This window comes from Macaca nemestrina, chromosome 2 (genome assembly GCF_043159975.1).
Source record: "Macaca nemestrina isolate mMacNem1 chromosome 2, mMacNem.hap1, whole genome shotgun sequence".
Taxonomy (NCBI): Eukaryota; Metazoa; Chordata; class Mammalia; order Primates; family Cercopithecidae; genus Macaca; species Macaca nemestrina.
In genome coordinates this window covers 164,627,812-164,647,980 of record NC_092126.1, presented here as the reverse complement: position 1 = coordinate 164,647,980, position 20,169 = coordinate 164,627,812, and the positions used below count along the sequence as shown (strand labels likewise).

At 37.9% G+C, this 20,169-nt stretch overlaps 2 protein-coding genes across 15 annotated transcripts in view; one reads left to right on the top strand and one right to left on the bottom strand.

The window, feature by feature from the left end:
• The window catches only part of LOC105470347 (immunoglobulin superfamily member 11), a 268,851-nt gene that overhangs the window by 215,023 nt on the left and 33,659 nt on the right, over positions 1 to 20,169 (bottom strand). The window contains exon 1 of one of the 3 annotated variants that reach the window (XM_011722216.3): positions 386 to 637. The exons of 1 other annotated variant lie outside the window; for it this stretch is intronic. The gene's annotated coding sequence lies outside the window, so the exon portion shown is untranslated. Of the gene's footprint in view, positions 1 to 385; positions 638 to 20,169 lie in introns of those variants that run through there. One more of the 3 variants, XM_011722219.2, reaches the window with a different exon arrangement.
• Positions 742 to 18,211, top strand: TEX55 (testis expressed 55). 12 transcript variants are annotated; one of them, XM_071092379.1, is made up of 5 exons: positions 742 to 2,490; positions 3,067 to 3,210; positions 6,097 to 6,156; positions 8,286 to 8,420; positions 16,662 to 16,811. In XM_071092379.1, the coding sequence occupies exons 1-4, from the start codon at positions 763 to 765 to the stop codon at positions 8,400 to 8,402; spliced, it is 2,049 nt and encodes a 682-aa protein (XP_070948480.1). In that variant the 5' UTR covers positions 742 to 762; the 3' UTR covers positions 8,403 to 8,420; positions 16,662 to 16,811. The 12 variants fall into 12 exon arrangements, 8 of the variants coding, with proteins under 8 accessions (XP_070948480.1, XP_070948479.1, XP_070948485.1 ...); XM_071092378.1 differs by having other exon boundaries at positions 6,094 to 6,156; XR_011620336.1 differs by lacking the exon at positions 8,286 to 8,420 and having other exon boundaries at positions 6,097 to 6,240.

Below are 20,169 nucleotides of genomic sequence, written 5' to 3'. Positions count from 1 at the left end.
CTTGTGAGGGCAGATCCCTAAGATTGTAATAGCATTAGTGTTAGTAAGACTAAACTTCCTGGTACTACTGAAAACAGCACTGGCACTGTAAAGGTAGTACTGAAAAATGTAAAAGAATATAATGTGGTTGTGTTACCACAACACTGAATAGAGTCAAAGAAGAGTAACCTTTAGCAAGACTATTTACTTAGCACAGCGCCCAGTCTAGCATCATACTGTGCATTACATCTGTGATTAGAGACAAACTCAGTACCAAAGTGTGAATTTGAGTTATTGGCAATAGCAACAACCTCTGTTCAGGTTTGTGGTCCTCGTGCAGCTGGTTGTGTGTTCATCTGCTAACATTTGGAGGTGCGGTGGGGGATGTTAATCAGGGGAGCAGTACCTGAGAGAGGGCCTTTTTCTCACACACTGCCGAGAACCTCCGCGAACAAGGAAGAGGGTAAATCTCGAGGTGGCGATGCACGGAGCCCCGTGGCCTGGTCGCTCGGCTTGGGGAGGAGAAGCTCTAGCTGCCAGAGCCTGGGAATTGCCTCTTCTCAGGAGATGGCGTAGTCCCTGCGCTCGCCTGCGCCCTGCAGGATCAGCTAACGGCCATCCCTCCACTTACAACAGCGGGGCGGCCACTCGCCCTGACGCGCGCAGAGACCCGAACAAAGCCCGTGGGAATCATGTGGCGTTCCTGAAGGGTCACCTAGACGACCCAGCTCAGCTCCGCCCACAGTGCCTGGCAACCTAGACCAGTCAGGGACGCAGCAGGAAATGGAAGAGCCTCCGCAAGAGGCTCTGGCTGAACCCTTGGAACATGAAAGCCCAGCCGCTCCCTCAAGTGCTGGCCACACTAATGGCCAGGAAGACGACGACCAGAAGAACCAGGCCGAAAGGAAGGCAGATAACCACACTGCTCACAGAATAGCCGACCAGACTGCCCTAAGAGTGCCTAGCCAGGCTAACTTCAACATATTTAGCCAAACTACCAATGGAGTAGCTGAACAAAATGGGCGTAGTACACCTGGTCAGGCTGGCCACAGAGCATCCGACCCTGCTAATGTTTCTGACCTTAGAGCAGATGATCAGGTTGACCAAACACCATCTGAACAAACTGAAGGCAAGGCATCTAGCCAAGCTAATAATGTACAGTATGAACAGAGTGATGGTCAGGTGTCTGGCCTGACCGAGGAAAGAACTGCTGAACAGATTGAACGAAGATTATCTAGCCAGGCTGAGAGAGTAACTGCTGGGCAGATTGATGGTAGACTGTCTATGCCATCTGACCAGAGAGGTTCCAGACAGACTGACCACAGAATGTCAGGCCAGGCTGAGAGAAGAACTTCCGAGCATATTGGTGATAGATTATCTACACAGTCTAACCGAAGAGCTTCTGAACAGACTGACCGCAAAATGGCAGGCCAGTCCCAGAGAAGAGCTTCCGAGCAGATGGACCGTAGACTATCTGACAAGGCTGAGGGAATAACTTCTGAGCAGATTACATACACATTATCCAGACTATCTGAGAAAAGACCTTCTGTGCAGATTGACAGTGGGTCATCCGTACCATCTGACCAAAGTCCTTCTGTGCAGATTGACAGTGGGTCATCCGTACCATCTGACCGAAGTCCTTCTGTGCAGATTGACAGTGGGTCATCCGTACCATCTGACCGAAGTCCTTCTGTGCAGATTGACAGTGGGTCATCCGTACCATCTGACCGAAGTCCTTCTGTGCAGATTGACAGTGGGTCATCCGTACCATCTGACCGAAGTCTTTCTGTGCAGATTGACAGTGGGTCATCCGTACCATCTGACCGAAGTCCTTCTGTACAGATTGACAGTGGATCATCCATACCATCTGACCAAAGACCTTCAGTACAGATTGACCGCAGAATGTCAGGCAAAGTTAGAACTTCTGTGAAAACTGACTACAGATTGGCTAGCCTGGTTGACCAAGGAACTTCTGAGCAGATTGACCTCAGATCGCATGGCCTTGTTGACCACAAAACATCTGTAAAGACTCACCACCAAGTGTATGGCAAAGCCACTGAACTAGCTGAACACCAGACTATTGACCAAGCTCATAGTAATGCTGATCAACCTCCAGTTGACAAGGCTGACTACAGTGAATCTGACCAGATTGACCACTTAGCAGACAGACAAGCTAATCACAAAGACCAACTGTCTTACTATGAAAGACATGGCCAGTCTGAAGACAGGATATTTCCCCAGTTAGGCAATAGCAAGAAGGACAAAGAGGCTGACTACAGAGTACAACCCTGCAAATTTGAGGACAGCCAAGTAGACCTCAATTCCAAGCTTTCAGTTGAAATGGAAACTCAAAATGCAACCACTACCCCAGCCTACCACCCAGTTGATGCCAGATTCACCAGTAATTTCCAAGCAAAAGACCAAGCCCTTTTCCCAAGACTCCCCTCCATCTCATCCAAATTGAACCATATTAGTAGTCAAGAAAAAACTCAAGCCGTAGTAACCAAATCTGTAAGTTAAATGGGCATTTGACACCTACCTGGGAGATCAGAGATCTAGATGGGGCCTGGAGAGTAGAAATAGGGGTACGATGGAAGGGCATATATTGCATCAAGGATAAAGAAAAAACCCACATGTTGTGGTATGTGTGACCCATAATTTCAGGAAGGGCAAAAGAAGGATGAGTATTGCCTTCTCTACTCCCAAAGGCCGTTCAGGAAGGATTAAAAACCAGGATTCAGGAAACCTGCCTTTTACGTCCTGGTTCTGCAACTAACTCTGTGATATTAAGTCATTTTCCCTCTCTGGGCTTCTACCAGGAGACGGGAATTTGGAGTCGATTAGAGATCCCTGCAAAGGGAAAAGTATTTGAAGTTGATTGGCAATGCCTAGGGTACCCCCCAGGACATGAGGTGCATTATATTGCACCTGGAGACCTGGAGGAATATCCAAGTCTCTCTTAAAAATGTGTCTTTTCTCCAGCTCCTGGTGTTAAGATCTCATTGACATCAGATTTCACTGATAACGACAATTCCTAGGCCCTTCAGGTTTACTAAGGATTCTTTGGTGGGGGGATTTAAATTTCAGGATGAATTTTCAGAAATTGAGCAAGGAAAGAGTTATCGTATACGCAATCAAACTTGTAGAAGGTTCCCTTCTATAGTTTATGAAGATCCTTATCAAGTTTCACTCCAATACATGGAAAAACACCACATTCTGCAAATATTCCAGGTAAACCTCTCAATTCCTCTCTTTAATTGTAAGTTTTTCAAGAGGTACAAGAAAGGGCGTATTCTGTAAAAAGGGATATATTCTAATTGAGAAATTAATAAGTGCATTAAGATGTAGTTACCATAAGTAGTAAATGATAAACACCAAATAGATGATACCATTGTATGAAGCCATTCAGAGGGATTATAGATCAGGTAGGTTGGTTGATAGGGAAAAACTTGGCCAAAGGTTAAAGAGCCAGACTAGGAAGGAAGGACAAAATATTATCAATTGAAAAGAAGAGGAAAAGGAAATCCAGGCAGAAGTATTATACCATCCCGTGTTGCTAATAATGAGGATATGTTCTGAGAGTTCTGAAACATGCATCATCAGGCAATTTTGTCACTGTGTGAACATTGGTGTACTTACACAAATCTAGATGATATAGCCTACCACACACTTAGGCTATATGGTATAGCCTATTGCTCCTAGGCTACAAACTTGTATTGTACATTATTATAATGAATACTGTAGGCAATTGTAATACAATGGGAAGTATTTGTGTATCTAAACATAGAAAACATACAGTAAAATTACCATATGAGAGATAAAAATGGTACACCGCTATGGAGTACTTAACTATGTATGGAGCTTGCAGGCCTGGAAGTTGCTCTGAGCGAGTCAGTGAGTGAGTGCGTGGTGAGTTAGTGTAAAGGCCTTGGATGTTACTGTACAATACACTTAGGCTACACTAAATTTTTTTAACATGTTTTTCTTCAAAACTAAATTAACCTTAGCTTACTGTAGCTTTTTAACTTTATAAACTTTTAAATTTTTTAATCTTCTGACTGTTTTGTAGTAACACTTAGCTTAAAATACACATTGTACAGCTATACAAAAATATTTTTCTTTACATTCTTATTCCGTAATCTTGGTTCTATTTTTTAATGTTTTTTTACTTTTATTTTTCTACTTTTTTAACATTTTTGATTTAAAACTAAGACACAAATACACACTAACCTATGCCTACAGGGTCAGGATCATCAATATCACTGTCTTCCACCTTCACAACTTGTCCCACTGGCAGGTCTTCAGAGGCAATAAATGCATGGAGCTGTCATCTCCAGTAATAACAATGCCTTCTCCTGGAATACCCCCTGAAAAACCTCCCTGCTGTTTTACAGTTAACTTTTTTTAAATAGGTAGACAGAGTACATTCTAAATAAATCACATAGCAAGTACATAAACCAGCAACATAGTCATTTATTTTTCAAGTATGAGGTACTGTCATAACTTCATGTGCTATATTTTTATACGACTGGTAGCAAAGTAGGTTTGTTTACACCGGCATCACCACAGACACATGATTAATGTTTTGCACTATGGCATTATGACAGCTATGACAGCTATGACGTCACTAGACAATAGGAATTTTTCAGCTCCATTAAAATCTTGAAACGCATCACTATATGGAACATGACTATACTTTCAAAAGATGACCAATCTCGTAACCATCTAAGAATCCACATGCTCTAGAGGGGAAAAGAAATACTTTAAAATTGCTTCTAATTCTTCAAATTACAAATCTCATTGACCTCAGTATGTGGTGCTGGAATTTGTGGTTAGAAAGGTGTAAAATAAGAATGGCTTACCTCAAATGAAAACCTTTAAACTGAAAATTTTTGAATGTAAAGAAGTAGAGCATAGAGGAAAGAGAACAGATTTTGTAATCTGTTAGCCCAAGGCTCAAATCCTAACTTTGTACTTCTTGTCTTTGTGATTTGGGAAAAATTACTTAACTTTTGTGAACCTAAGATTCCTCACATAAAATAAGGATAAGTGATGTCTACTTCATTAACCTTGGTCTATGCCTTTTCCTTTTTCAAATGTCTTTTTGTTGGAAGAGTACTAATGTCTGGGTTTCTGGCTTTAATTAAAGAACTACTAATTATTAAACTGAAGGATGAAACCTGTTGAGACGTCCATTGAGACAGTAGTTTTAATCATTTTATAATTTTCTTCACCTGTGAAGAAAAAATGCTTATGCATGCAATATTGTTATATGAAAAAATAGTAATTAAATATGTGTTCAACAGAAATAGCTATAAAACACATAATGGAATGACGTTGGTGCCTTAGATAGACCTGAATATTTTATCCTGAAATCTGCCTGATTGTTATGCCCTGCAAGTGAGAATTGTGCTTACTTTATTATAATTCTTTAATTTATTCAATAACAACAAAAGTATGGAAGTGTATCTAAAGTTTTATGTATACTTTTTCATAATATTATAATACTGAACATCATTTTTGCCATTTATAATCAAATGTCTCAGAAGGAAGATTCTATGCAAAATTGTGCAGTGTTTTAAAATTTTTATTCAAAAAGTTTTTCTCGTACTGTTCTTCAAAGCAAATAATTTATTAATTTCTCAATCTAGCAAGATCACAATTCTCAAAACAAATATTTTCTTCCAAACTTTCTCACTATCTCTTTGAACTTGGAAACTAGTGAAAATATCAATCGCTATTTATACTAAATTTTTATTTCTCTAAATTTTACCTTAATTTGCCTAATTTTATTGGTAATAATAAAGTAAGCTGTTACTTAATTTCTTCAAAATACCATAGTGAACCGGAAATAGTGGTGTGCACCTATAGTCCTAGCTACTCAGGATGCTGAGGCAGGAGGATTCCTTGAGCCCAGGAGTTTGAAGCTATAGTGAGCTATGAACTATGATAGTACCACTGCATTCCATCTTGGGTGACAGAGTGAGAACCCATCTCTGAAAAAAACAAAAGCTATGGTATGTGTTAGGTTAGTGGAAGAGATAGCATCAAATATAACCTGACCACATAACTTTTGCTCAGAGCCATAATATGTTGCCTTATGCTCTCTCTCAGCAGATTACTGAAAACTTAGTCTATGAAAAGCCAGAGGACCCCCTGAATTTTATGCTGTGCCAGGTATAGAATTGGAGAAAAAGAACAACCTTTTAATTCTCTTTATTGTAAAATACAGCACACATACAGCAAAGTGTATAGAACAAAGTACGTACAACTCTGAATTCTTATGAAGTAAACGTACCTTTGATTACCATTCAAGTTTTAAAAAAATAAATAAAACATAACCAGCATCCCAGAAGCCCCCCTCCTTTCCCTCACAGTTATTACTTCCCACAAAAGGATTCTTTATGACCTTTATGGCAATGACCTCCTCACTTTTCTCTATAATTTTATCACTAAACCTGAATCATGAAACACTTGTGTTTATATTTGTCAGCTTTTGAACTGTATATAAAGGGAACCATATCATATGTAATCAATTGTATCTGGTTTCTTATGCTCAAAATTATGTCATTGGGATTGATCCATGCTGTTGTATGTGGCAATAGTTCATTCATTTTAATTGAAAGGGGTGTCCAATCTTTTGGCTTCCCTGGGCCACTTTGGAAGACAAATTGGGGCCACACGTAAAATACACTAACAATGATAGCTGATGACCTGATGAGGAAAAAAACGCAAAAAAAAAATCTCATAATATTTTAAGAAAGTTTACGAATTTTTGTTGGGTCTCATTCAAAGCTGTCCTCAACCACATGTAGCCCACAAACTGCAGGTTGGACAAGCCTGCTGTGCAGTATTCATTGTGTAGAATACCATAATGTATCCTACCTTCAATGGGAATTCAGGTTGTTTCCAACTTGGAGTTATTGCAAAAATTTTTGCTCTAAACCTTCTTGCACATGTCTTTTGGTAACACATTTCCCTTGAGTGCATACCTTGAAGAGTAATTGCTGGATCATAGGGTATGTGTTTCCTCAGCTTTAGTAGATTATTTCAAACAATTTCCCAAAGTGATTATACCCATTTATGTTCCCACCAGCAGTGTGTAAGAGTTCCAGTTGTTCCACATCCTTACCCATGCTTACTACTATCAGTGGTTTTAGCATCAGCCATTTCGATAGGTGAATAGTAACATATCATTGCAATTTCATTTTGCTTTTTCCTGATTACTAAGGCAGTTGCGTATCTTTTCATTTGTTTATTGGCCATTTGGAAATACTTATTTTTCTATTGCATTGTTTGTCTTTTTCTTAATCATTAGTAACAATTTTCCATATATTCTGGTTATGCCTTCTTTGTTAATTATGCTTGTTGCAGGTGTCTTTCCACTGTGTCTTCCCTTTATTTCTCTTAAATGTATCTTTGCGTGAAAAGAAATTATTAATTTTAATATAGTCAAATTTAACCATCTTTAGTTTTATGATTAGCATTTTCAGTGTCCTGTTTTAGAAGCTTCCCCTTAGCCCAAGCTCTTGACGGGCTGTGTCGCTCAGGCTGGAGTGCAGTGGCACGATCTTGGCTCACTGCAGCCTCCACCTCCCAGATTCAAGGGATTATCCTGCCTCCCGAGTAGCTGGGACTACAGGCATGCGCCACCCCGCCCAACTAAATTTTTTGTATTTTTAGTAGAGACAGGAATACACCATGTTGGTTAGGCTGGTCTTAAACTCCTGACCTCAAATGATCCGCCCGCCTGGGCCTCCCAAAGTGCTGGGATTACAGGCATGAGCCGTAGCACTCAGTCGACCATAGTTTTCCATAATATCTCATGAAAGTTTCTTTGTGGTTGGTCTTTTTAAAGAGCAGGGGGTGGGGGTTAGTTTTGTTTGTTTGTTGCTTTCACATTTATATCCACAATTGGTCTGGAATTGATTTTGTGCAGGGTGTAAGCTGGGGTCAAGTTTCATTTTCTTCCAGTCAGATATCGAGTTGAGCAAGTGCCTTTTAGTAAAACAACTATATCTTCCATATTGCTCTACTTGAATTATATAGTATATTTGTCCATCTTTGCTTCAAAACAAGACTGTCTTATTGCTTGTACAAAGTATAATTAAGCTTTTTGTTGATCTTATATCCAGCAACCTTACTAAACTCAAATTATTAATTCTAATAATGTATGTGTTTATTCTTTAGGTGTTTCTACAGATATATGTAAATAGTAACAGTTTTATTTTGGCCTTTACAATCCTTTTCCTTTTTTCCTCCTTGTTTTATTGCATGTATGATATATCTTCTCTTTGACTCTTCAGATCCACCTTCCTGTCTTCTCTACCACAAAAATACTAACTTGGAATTACCAAATCAACAGGCTCTCATTCCTTCTGACTTCCAATTGGGTTAAGCCAATGGAAAACCCTGGAAGATGATTATAAGGAGGAAACAAGGTGAAATCAGGTTTATTCTCCTGGCTTTCTCCCCTAAGAGGTCACCTTGATCTGTCTGTCTTAAGCTGTCTCACAGTATCTTATTTTATATGACTATTTTCTTCTGAATTCCAGCAATGTTCTCTCTTCTTGACCCTTCAACCCTAAAGTAAGTTCAACTGCTACTAGCTTTGGATTATTATATTGTCCCATGTGACTCCCCCTGCCTAATTCTTTTCAAATAGCCCATGTATAAATAAACTCTCATTGAATTCTATTATAAGTATGCCATCCATTTCCTGTTGGAATACTGACACTGGTTAGGGATGTCCTGTTTAATTAATGCTGAATAGAAGTAGCTACAGTAGTTCAACTTACTTGCTTTTGTACTTTTCTCACTGATATATAATAGTTGCACATATTTTTAAGGTGCATGTGATATTTTCATACATATATACGATGTGTAATGATCAAATCGGATAATTGAAATATTTACTACCTAAAACATTTATCTTTTTTTTCTTTTGGGAACATTATAATTCTTCTCTTCTAGCTATTTTGAAATATACAATAAAATATTAACTATAGCTTTCTTACTGTACTAAATACGAGAACTTATTCCTTTTAACTGTATTTTTTACCCATAACCAATTTCTCTACATCTTCCCTTCCCCTTTTTCCCTTTCTAGCCTCTGGTAACCATGAATCTATTCTGCCTCCATGAGATCCACTTTTTTAGATCTCATATGAGTGAAAACATGCAATATTTGTCTTTCTGTGCCTGGCTTATTTCACTTAACATAAAGACCTCCAGTTCCATCCATGTTGCTGCAAATAACAGGACTTCCTTCTTTTTATGTCTGCATAGTATTCCTTTATATATATGTGCCACATTTTCTTTATCCATTCATGTGTTGATAAACACTTAGGTTGATTCCTTACCTTGGATCTTTTGAATAGCGCTGTAGTAAACATGGGAGTGCAGATATCTCTTCAAAACACTGATTTCCTTTCCTTTGGAAATAATAGCCAGCAGTGGGATTGCTTGACTATATCGTAGTTCTGTTTTTAGTTTTGTTTAGGAAACTTGATATGTTTTTCATAATGGCTGTAATACTTTACATTTACACCAATAGTGTGAAGTATTCCTCTTTCTTTGTATCTCCACTAGCACACTTGGTTTGTTTGGTGGTTTGGTTTTTCTTTTTTTTAAGTTGTTTGTTTGTTTTTTGGTCTTTTTGATAATAGCCATTCTAACTGGGATGAGATGGCATCTCATTGTGGTTTTGATTTGCATTTCCCTGATGATTAGTAATATTGAGCATTTTCCCATATACATCTTGACCATTTGTATATCTTATTTGGAGATATGTATATTCAGATCTTTTGCTTATTTTAAGTTGTGTTATTTTTTGCTGAGTTGTCTGAGTTCCTCTAGTTACTAATCCTTTGTCAGATGAATAGTTTGCAAATATTTTTCCCACTTTGTAGGTTGTCTCTTAACTCATTTTGTTTGCTGTGCAGAGAAGCTTTTTTTAATGAGGCTAGATTACTTGAGATTACTTGATGTAATCTCATTTGTCTAGTTTTGCTTTTGTTGCCTGTACTTTTGAGGTCTTACCTAAAAATCTTCATTCAGATCAATGTCCTATTGCTTTTTTTCCAATGGTTTATTCTAGTATTTTCGAAGTTTCAGGTTTTACATTTAAGTCCGTAATCCATTTTGAGTTGATTTTTGTATATAGTGAAAGATAGGGATGTAGTTTTATTTTTCTGCATATGGACATCCTGTTTACCAAGCACCATTTATTAAAGAGTCTGTTCTTTCCCCCAATATATATTATTGGCATCTTTGTCAAAAATTAGTTGACTGTAAGTGCATGGATATATTTCTGAGTTGTCCATTCTGTTCCATTAGTCTATGTGTCTGTTTTTATGCCAGTACCATGCTGTTTTAGTTACTGTAGCTTTGTAGTATAATTTGAATTCATCTGGTGTGATACCTTCTAGTATTCTCTGATGGTTATTTGTATTTCTGTGGGGTCAGTGGTGGTATCCCCTTTATCATTTCTCATTGTGTTCATTTGAATCTTCTCTCTTTTCTTTTTTATTACTTTAACTAGCAGTCTATCTATTGATATATTCTTTTTAACCAGCTCCTGAATTCATTGATTTCTTGAAGGATTTTTTGTATCTCTATCTCTTTCAGTTTCACTCTGAGCTTGGTAATTTCTTGCCTTCTGCTAGCTCTGGGGTTTGCTTGCTCTTAGTTCTCTAGTTCTTTAAGTTGTGATGTTAGGGTGACAATTTGAGACCTTTCTAGCTTTTTGATGTGCATTTAGGGCTATAAATTTCCCTCTTAACACTGCTTTAGCTATATCCCAGAAGTTCTGGTATGTTGTCTTTTTGTTCTCATTGGTTTCAGATAACTTCTTGATTTCTGCCTTAATTTCATTGTTTACCCCAAAGTCATTCAGGAGCAGGTTGTTCAATTTCCATGTAGTTGTGTGGTTTTGAGTGGGTTTCCTAATCTGGAGATCTAATTTGATTGGACTGCAGTCTGAGAGACTGTTTGTTATGATTTCACGTCTTTTACATTTGCTGAGAAGTGTTTTACTTCCAATTATGTGATTAATTTTAGAGTAAGTGCCATGTGGCACCAAAAAAATGTATATTCGGTGTTTTAAGGTGGAGAGTTCTGTAGATATCTATCAGGTCCAGTTGGTCCAGAGCTGAGTTCTAGTCCTGAATATCTTTGTTAATTTTCTGTCTCAATGATCTGTCCAATACTGACAGTGGGGTATTAAAGTATCCCACTATTGTTGTATGGGGCTCTAAGTCTCTTTGTAGGTCTTTAATAACTTGTTTTATGAATCTGGGTGCTCCCGTATTGAGTGCATATGTATTTAGAAGAGTTAGCTCTTCTTCCTGAATCAAACCCTTTACCATTTTGTAATGCCCTTGTCTTTTTTGTCCTTTGTTGGTTTAAAGTCTATTTGGTCAGAAACTAGGATTGTAACCCCTGCTTTTTTCTGCTTTCCATTTGCTTTGTAAATTTTCCTCCATCTCTTAATTTTGAGCCTGTGTGTGTCTTTGCATGTGAGATGTCTCTTGAGTTCAGCACACCAGTGGGTCTTGTCTTTTATCCTGCTTGCCATTCTGTGTCTTTTAATTGGGGCATTTAGCCCATTTACATTTAAGGTTAATATTGTTATGTGTGAATTTGGTCCTGTCATCATCATGCTGGCTAATTTTGCAGACTTGTTAATGTAGTTGTTTCATAGTGTCATTGGTCTGTGTACTTTGGGGTATTTTTATAGTGGCTGGTAATGGTTTTTCCAAGTTTGTGCTGAGAGGTCTGCTGCTAGCCTCATTGGGTTCCCCTTGTAGGTTCCTGATCTCTCTCTCTGGCTGCCTTTAAGATTTGTTTTCTTTTATGTTTATCTTGGTGAATCTGATGACTATGTGCCTTGGGGATGGTTGTCTTGTATGGTATCTCACAGGGGTTCTCTATTTTTCTTAAATTTTTATGTCCACCTCTGTGGTAAGATTGGGGAAATTTTCATGAACTATATCCTCACTCTGTTTTCCAAGTTGTTTATTTTCTCTCCTTTTCTCTCAGGAATGCCAGTGAGTCATAGATTTGGTCCCTTCACAATCCCACTTTTTTTGGAGGTTTTATTCATTTTTTTAAATAAAAAATAAAAAACTTTTGTGAACTGAATTGATTCAAAAAACTGGTCTTCCAGCTCTGATATTCTTTCCTCACCTTGGTCAATTCTGCTGTTAATGATTCTAACCGTATTAGTCATTCTTGAAGTGAATTCTTCAATTCTATAAGTTCAATTTTGTTCTGTCTTAAAATGGTTATTTCATCTTTCAGTTCCTAAAATGAATCATTTTAGTGGATTCCTTGGGTTGGGTTTCAACTTTCTGCTGGATCTCAATGATCTTTCTTGCCATGCAGATTCTGAATTCTATATCTGTCATTTCAGTCATTTCAATCTGGTTTAAAACCATTGCTGGGGGACTAGTCTGTTAATTTGAAGGTAAAGGGTCACTTTGGTTTTTGGAATTACCAGAGATTTTGCATTGATTCTTTCTCATGTGTGAGGGCTAGTGTTTCTTTACCTGTGATGGGAGTTGAGTATAATCAGTTCATTTCTGCTTGCTTTCAGAGGGCCAATGCTCTGTGCAGGATTTTTGTGGCTGGGTTTTTACTTTAGGTTTCACAGATGCTGTATACTGGCAAAATATTTTTAGTGTTATAATTTGGGCTGAAATCCAGTAGTGGTGCTTAAGAGTAGTAGCCAGCAGATAGGCTGTTAGCCCTCTGCTCTTTCGTATTTTGACACATTCACAGTAGTGCTCTGCAGTAGAGGGGAGAGAGATGACCACTCTCCCTCAACTAGGTTCACTCCTGGAGTTTGGGGTAGCTGTCACCAATCACTAGCTCTGTACCTGCCTTTCCTTTGTTAGGTGTTCTGGACTGCAGGGCTCCCTCAGCCATGGAGCCACAGCTGGCAGTCAGGCCATACCCTTCCCTAACTGGCCCTGTGGAGGGAGGCACACCCGCTCCCCTACCAGCCTGAGAACCTGGGCGTCTCACCCCTTTCATTGTTCTGAGAGTTTCCCTTTGCTTGGGAGCTGCACAAATCAGTAAGTCCCACCTAGTTAGGAATAGCAGGGGTGAATGAAGTCACCTGGTCCATTATCCAGGCATATCCTGGGGGAACACAGAGCTGTGCCCACCCATAGAGTTCAGGCAGAGGTATGGTCACTGTGTGGAAGCCCCAGCCAGGGAGTGCTGCATGTCTAGGAGCAGCGGTTGGGTGGAGTAATCTGGCCCACCATCCAGGTGCTTCCTGGGAGAACACGTAGCTGCACTGCCCACAGAGTTTAGGCAGAGGCAGGTCTTCTCTGTTGGAAGCCCCAGCCAGCATGTTACACTTGCCTAGGAGCAGCAGGGGTGGGTGGAGTAACCTGATCTGCTGTTTGGGTGCTTCCTGGAGAAAAGCAGGAACTGTGTCTCCTGCCAGAGTTCAGGCAGGTGTGGGATCACTGTGCTGGAAGCTGACACTGAGCCTTATCTGGTGACTGGGAGTGGAGCAATCTGACCTCTCTCTGGCATCATGACTGTGGCCTTTATTGGGGCTATGGCAGCTTGCACCAGGCTGCTCCAGCACCCAAAGCCTGTGGGTGTCCCTGTGGACTTTAGTGTTGCTTCTGCAGAAACTCTAGATGACTTTCAATATCAGTCTAGAGGCTCTGTGAGAGTCATGGGTGTTCTTCCATACCTAGGATTGCATAAGTCCCTGTAGGTAGTGTGGATTCCCTGGGGGTTCTCACCCCTTCCCCTTATTGGGGAGCTTCTTTTGCCTCCAGGCCAGTCCCAGGTGACTGGCTGCTCAGCTTTGCTCTTCTCTGTTTTCTATGTCCTCTCACTCCCTTGATGGATCCCCATGTGGTTTCTTCAGTTCATTTTTTTTTTACTTTCTATCTGTCTTCTATTTCCTATACTTTCCTTCATTTCCAGTGTATTTTCCTTTATTTGATTGAGCATAGTTAGTTATTACAGCTGCTTTGAAGTGCTTGTCTAGAGCCAAGTGCAGTGGCTCATGCCTATAATCCTAGCACTTTGGGATGCCAAGGTGGGCAGATCACTTGAGGCTAGGAGTTCAAAGTCAGCCTGGCCAACATGGTAAAACCCTGTCTCTACTAAAAATACAAAAAATTAGCCACCTATGATGGCAGGCACCTGTAGTCCCAGCTACTCAGGAGGCTGAGGCAGGAAAATGGTGTGAACCTGGGAGACGGAGGTTTCAGTGGGCTGAGATCACGCCACTGCACTCCATCCTGGGTGACAGAGTGAGATTCTGTCTCAACAACAACAACAAAAAAATTAGCTGGGTGTGATGGCGTGCACCTGTAATCCCAGCTACTTAGAAGGCTGAGGCACTAGAATCACTTGAACCCAGGAGGCGGAGGTTGCAGTGAGCCAAGATTGCACCACTGCACTCTGGCCTGAGTGACAAAGCGAAACTCTGTCTCAAAAATAAAGTGCTTCTCTAGTAACCTCAACACCAGATCATCTTAGAGTTGGCATCTGTTGATTGTCTTTTTCATTTAAAGTGAATTTCTATGCTTTCTATAAGTAGAATAATTTTAGACAACCTGGGATATTGTTATTATTATATTGCGTAGTCTGAGATTAGCTATAGTTTTCTGATGAATGTTGATTTTTTTTTAAATGGCAGTTAATATGCTTAAATTCAAAGTATAAGTTCTCTCTTGCCTCATGTGATTAACAGGTCATCGCTCAGATCAATTCACATTACTTTGAATCTATCCTGTGAGTACATGTTCTAGGGGTCAGCCTGAAGTTCATACACAATATTGGAGAATCTTTTTCTCCTTTCAGAGTTCTCCCTCACTCTTCAGAAACTGTTCATATTTGGCCAGGCTACTTCCCCTGATTCTTCCATACAGAAAGACAGCAGGATTTCTTATCAGAATTTTAGGCATTCTTGCACTGCCACAGCTGTCTATGACTGTGATTTCTATTGGGTCAAAGCGGAAAAAATGAAGAACTCATTTTGGTCACTTGGTCCAAGTTTAGACTTTCCTTTAAAATATATCTGTCTTTGTTTAGGCTCCAGAGCCTTCAGGAAGTTATGTTTTGGTTTGGTTTGATTTTTGCATTGGTTTGTTTGTGGCGGGTGAGGTGGGTGTTGTATTTTGTCCATTGTATACAGCTGTTATCTGCAGGAGTCATTTTTAAGTGCCTTTTTCTGTATTTAGGAAGCAGAACCTCCTTGTTAAAAAATAATATATGCATTTAAAGTTTTATCACATAAATTTAAATATATAGTATTTTCATTTAATTTAGTTCTAAATAGTTTCTAATATGTATTATAATTTCTTCTTCAACTCATAGGTTTGGGGACATTGTATTATTTGTACAAATTATTAGATATTGGATTTTGTAGTTATCTTTTGGTTTCTAAGTCAGTTGCACTTTGCTCATATAACATACTTTGTATAACATCAAATCTTTGAAATGTGTTTACTTGCTTTATGACACAGCATATGGTTAATAGTTGTGAATAAATTTTTTGTAGTTTTAAAAAAAGGTTTATTTACAATCATTGGTAAGTGTTCTGAATGTATCCATTAGGTCAGGCTTACTAAACATGTTATTCAAGTCTTCTAATATGATTGTGAATTTGTCTATCTCCCTGTAGTTCGGTCAGTTTTTGCTGTGTATATGTGCTTGGGGTTATGTTATTAAGTGCATATGAATTTAGAATTCTTATTTATTTCTGGCAAATTGAACTATTTATTATAAAGAGGTATATCACGTACTCTGACTACTTGGTTCAACATTATTGTGGCTATACCAGATTTATTTTTGTTAACATGTAAATGGTATTATATTTTTCTATCCTTATTACTTTTAATTTTCCTCTGTTCTTAGGTTTCAGATATGTTTTCTATAAATAGCATACAGTTGAGTTTTTGCTTTTTATCATTAATACTCAAATCTGGCAAGTTTTTAACCATTTACAATCAATACAATTAAAGATATATTTGAGGTTAAATCTCTTGTTTTGCTATGTGCTATTTGTCCTACTTGTTATGTTTCTTTTTCTTTACTTTTAGCCTTCTTTTATCATTCCATTTTCCCTCTACTGGCTTAGAAGTTATCTACTTTTATTTTTTGTTGTTTTTTATTGGGGAAATTTTTTAAATTAGCAAACTTTATTTTTAGAGCAGTTTTAAATTTATAGAAAAATTGGGCAGAAAGAACAGTTTCCATATATCTCCTTCTCTCATCTCCCACCACAAATTTCTCCTATTATTAACATTTTGCGTTAGTGTGGCACACCTGTTACAAATTGGTGAGCCAGCATTTGATATATTATTATTAACTAAAGACCATAGTTTACATTAGGGTTCTTTCTTTGTGTCGTACATTCTATGGGCTTTGACACATATATATGATCTACTGTGACATGGATCTACTGTGACAGTATTATACAGAATGTGGTCACTGTTCTAACAATCCTCATGATATTTTATAATGGTTCCCATAGAGACTGTAACATATGTCCTTGATGTATCAAAGTACAAATTATTGCACCAGCTCAATATACGGATTTCTGTATTTTGAATCTCTACATATTTTAGCCTAACAAAATATGGTAATTCCAAGTAAACCAAAATTGCAAGTGGAAAAAAATTGTTTTTCATTCTCCCTAGGTGCAGGAAATGATGAAAAACAGAGACAAAATGTGAAATCTACAAAGAACGAGCCTCTCTTCAGCATTGTTTACAATCATGTGTCAATACTATGTTCTGTTTTCCATCTGAAAAAAAAAAGGTTTTGAATAGACATTGGTGGTGACTCTACCTGAATGTGTTCTTAATTTTTAAGTAAAAAATCTATAGGATATCTATGTAAACTTTACATAACAATTACAGATATCTCTGGATAATCATACAAAAATATACACATTATACATATGCATTCATTGATATTTCAGTACTCATTCCCCTAAATCCCTGAATAAGAAGTTCACAAATCACAACTAGCAATTTATATGTACTTCTTATAAAGCATACAAATCTGTCTCCAAGCTATTTACAAAATGTGTAATCAGAAAATGTGTGAAAAAGAATTTATGACAGCATTTTTTTCTCTTAATGAAAGCTTATTGTTGTAATATCTCTTTTTTATTTTTACTGTTTCTTCTTTAACTTTGTTTGTTATATTTTGCCATTAGTGGATGTGATTCTAATTTTTTCCTATGGATAGCTCGCTTCTGATTTTTAATCTACAGCAAAACTCAAACATGTTATACTACTCCATACACACCTGTGGGTGAGGCAGAACATCACTTTCTCATTACCATTTCCCCTAAAGAGTATCTGCATCATGTGGAATGTATAACCAGTTCAACTGGTATTTTAATGCAAAAAACCTTAACTTGGTCTGTCTGGTATGAGTGTGTCTGCCTAAAGATCATAACTGAGATGATCATCTGATACTACTTTTGTGATATGAACCTTCCATTTAATTTCTATTTGAACATTACAGGAGACTTGATTTTTTTATATTGTTTAGTTGATGAATTGGTGTGGTTATATGATTGAATTACAATAAATTAAGCTTCTGTTTGAACAATCATGCACAAACTCTAATTTTTTATATCTTTCATTTCTTAAAATTACATAAAAGTCGCTTTATAATTTCAAAGTTTACTTGTTTTTCTTTTCAGTTGTCCACAAAATGTATGTGTGCTCAAACTCAATAAATTGTTCTTATTCAAACAGATAAGGAGCTCTGTTGACTGTGGGCTGGCAAAACTAGGTGAAAGCTGATAAACTTGCAGTAAACCTGTGGGAAAAGTTTGAGTTACACAACTAAGGTCATACCAATTAGTTGGGTGAATAAAACAATCCAAAGATAAATGGACCAATAATATTTTAGTGATAAAAAATCAAATGTTATCAACAACAAATGAAATTAATGATTAAATTTAGTTCACTAGTTTTCAATCCTAAGACCAGACAGTTTCGCTATGTTTCTTAAAGCAGAACATTTAGGACCCAACCACACCAGCCACTTTAGCTTTCTTGTTGGCTTTCTGGGATGCCTTTCACAACTGTCATTTTTGACCTTTCAGAATGAGGCAATGGATCAGAGGGATGGGCTTGGTATGGTACAGCGAACCTGTCTGAAGATGTTTGTCTAAGAAGAAAAGGGAGAAAATGAAGATCAAGCTTCATATGCAATGACTCAGGCTCTCTACTGAAAGAGCTATCTAATATGGAAGCTCAATCAGCTAAAAGTGTATTCAGCTCTTAGTTCCTAAGTGGAAGGAAGTAGTCCCAGGCCAGGAGTAAACACTAAAGAATCTGGGTGGAACTTACTGTCAAGCAGAAAAGAAAGAGGCGTCTCAGAACTGACCCTTTTGGAGTAAAACTGACAGAGGACATGGATGGCTATGTCGAATATAAAAGGAAAATAAATGTTTCAATGTCAGAGTAACTGGAGATCAAAATACATGACCTCCCTTGAAGGAATCCTTTAAAGAAGCTTATGAAAAACAGGTTTTTTATACAGCTATGAAGTATGAGCATCTCAAGTGTTGTTAGAGATGTTTATGAAAACACTTAGAATACTAATGGGCATTGCTAGTCCTGATTATTTTAGTAATATTATTATCAACAGTAGTAGTATGGGATTTTACTTGATTACCCTCACTCAAATAATTCCCCAGCCACCTTGATTTCCTCACGGTAAGAGCAAAGCTACTTGAGCAGTTTTCCTTCATCTTTCTCCTCCCTTCTTCTGTTTAAAGAATAAATATGACACCATTAGTCATTCGAAAAATGTAAATCGAAACCACAATGAGAGATCACCTTAAACTCACTATAATCAAAAAGACAATAAGTATCAGTGAGGATGTAGGGAAATTAGAACCCTCATATGCTGCTAGTGGAATGTAAAATGGTGCAGCCACTTTGGAAAACAATTTGGCAGTGCTTCAAAAAGTGAAACATTGTGTTATTACATGACAGTAATTCTACACCTAGGTTGATAGGGTTTGGCATGTCCCCAGTCAAATGTCATCTTGAATTGTAGCTCCCATAATCCCAATGTGTCACAGGAGGGACCCAGTGGAAGGTGATTGAATCATGGGGGCAGGATTTTCCCATGCTGTGTTCATGATAGTGAATTAGTTTTCATGAGATTTGATGGTTTTATAAAGGGCAGTTCCCCTGCACATGCTCTCTTCCCTCCCACCATGTAAGACATGCCTTTGTTCCTCCTTCTCCTTCTGCCATGATTGTGAGGCTTTCCCAGCCATGTGGAACTGTGAGTCCATTAAATCTCTTTTTCTTTATAAAGTACCCCGTCTCATGTATTTCTTCACAGCAGTATGAAAATTGACTAATACATAAGTATATACCCGAGAGAACTGGAAACATATGTCCACAAAAAATCTTGTACATGAACGCTCATAGCAGCATTCATAATAACCAAAAAGATGGAAACAACCCAAATATCCATCAACTGATTAATAGATTTTTTTAATATAGTCTATACATACAATGGAATATTATTTAGCCTTAAAAAAGCAGGAAATCTTGTCAATTGCTACATCATAGATGAACCTGGAGGACATTATGCTAAATGAAATAAACCAGTCACAAAAAGCAAATATTATGTGATTCTACTTATATGAGGTATCTAAAGTAGTCAAATTTACAGAAACAGAAAGTAGAAAGCTGATTACCAGGGACTAAGAGAAGAGCAAATAAGGAGCAATTTAATGGATTTACTTTCAGTTTTGCAAGATGAAAAAGTTGTAGAGATCTGTTGCACAACAATGTGAATATACTTAACACTACTTAACTGTACACTTTAAAATGGTTATAATGGCAAATTTTACTTTATGTGTTCTTACCACAATCAAAAAAATTTTAGTTCAAAATGAAAAAATGTGACATATCTATACAATGGATTTTTATTCAGCCATAAAAAGGAATAAGGTACTGATACATAACTATGACTTTTATAAGCCTGGAAAACATTGTGTTAAATAAAGGCAGCCAGACATAGAAAACCACTTGATTTCATTTCTATGAAATGTCCAGAATAAGAAAATCCACAGGGACATAAGTAGATAAGTGGTTGTCAGGGGTTCCAGTGAGCGGGTAATGGGGAATGACTGCTAATGGGCATGAGGTTTCTTTTGGA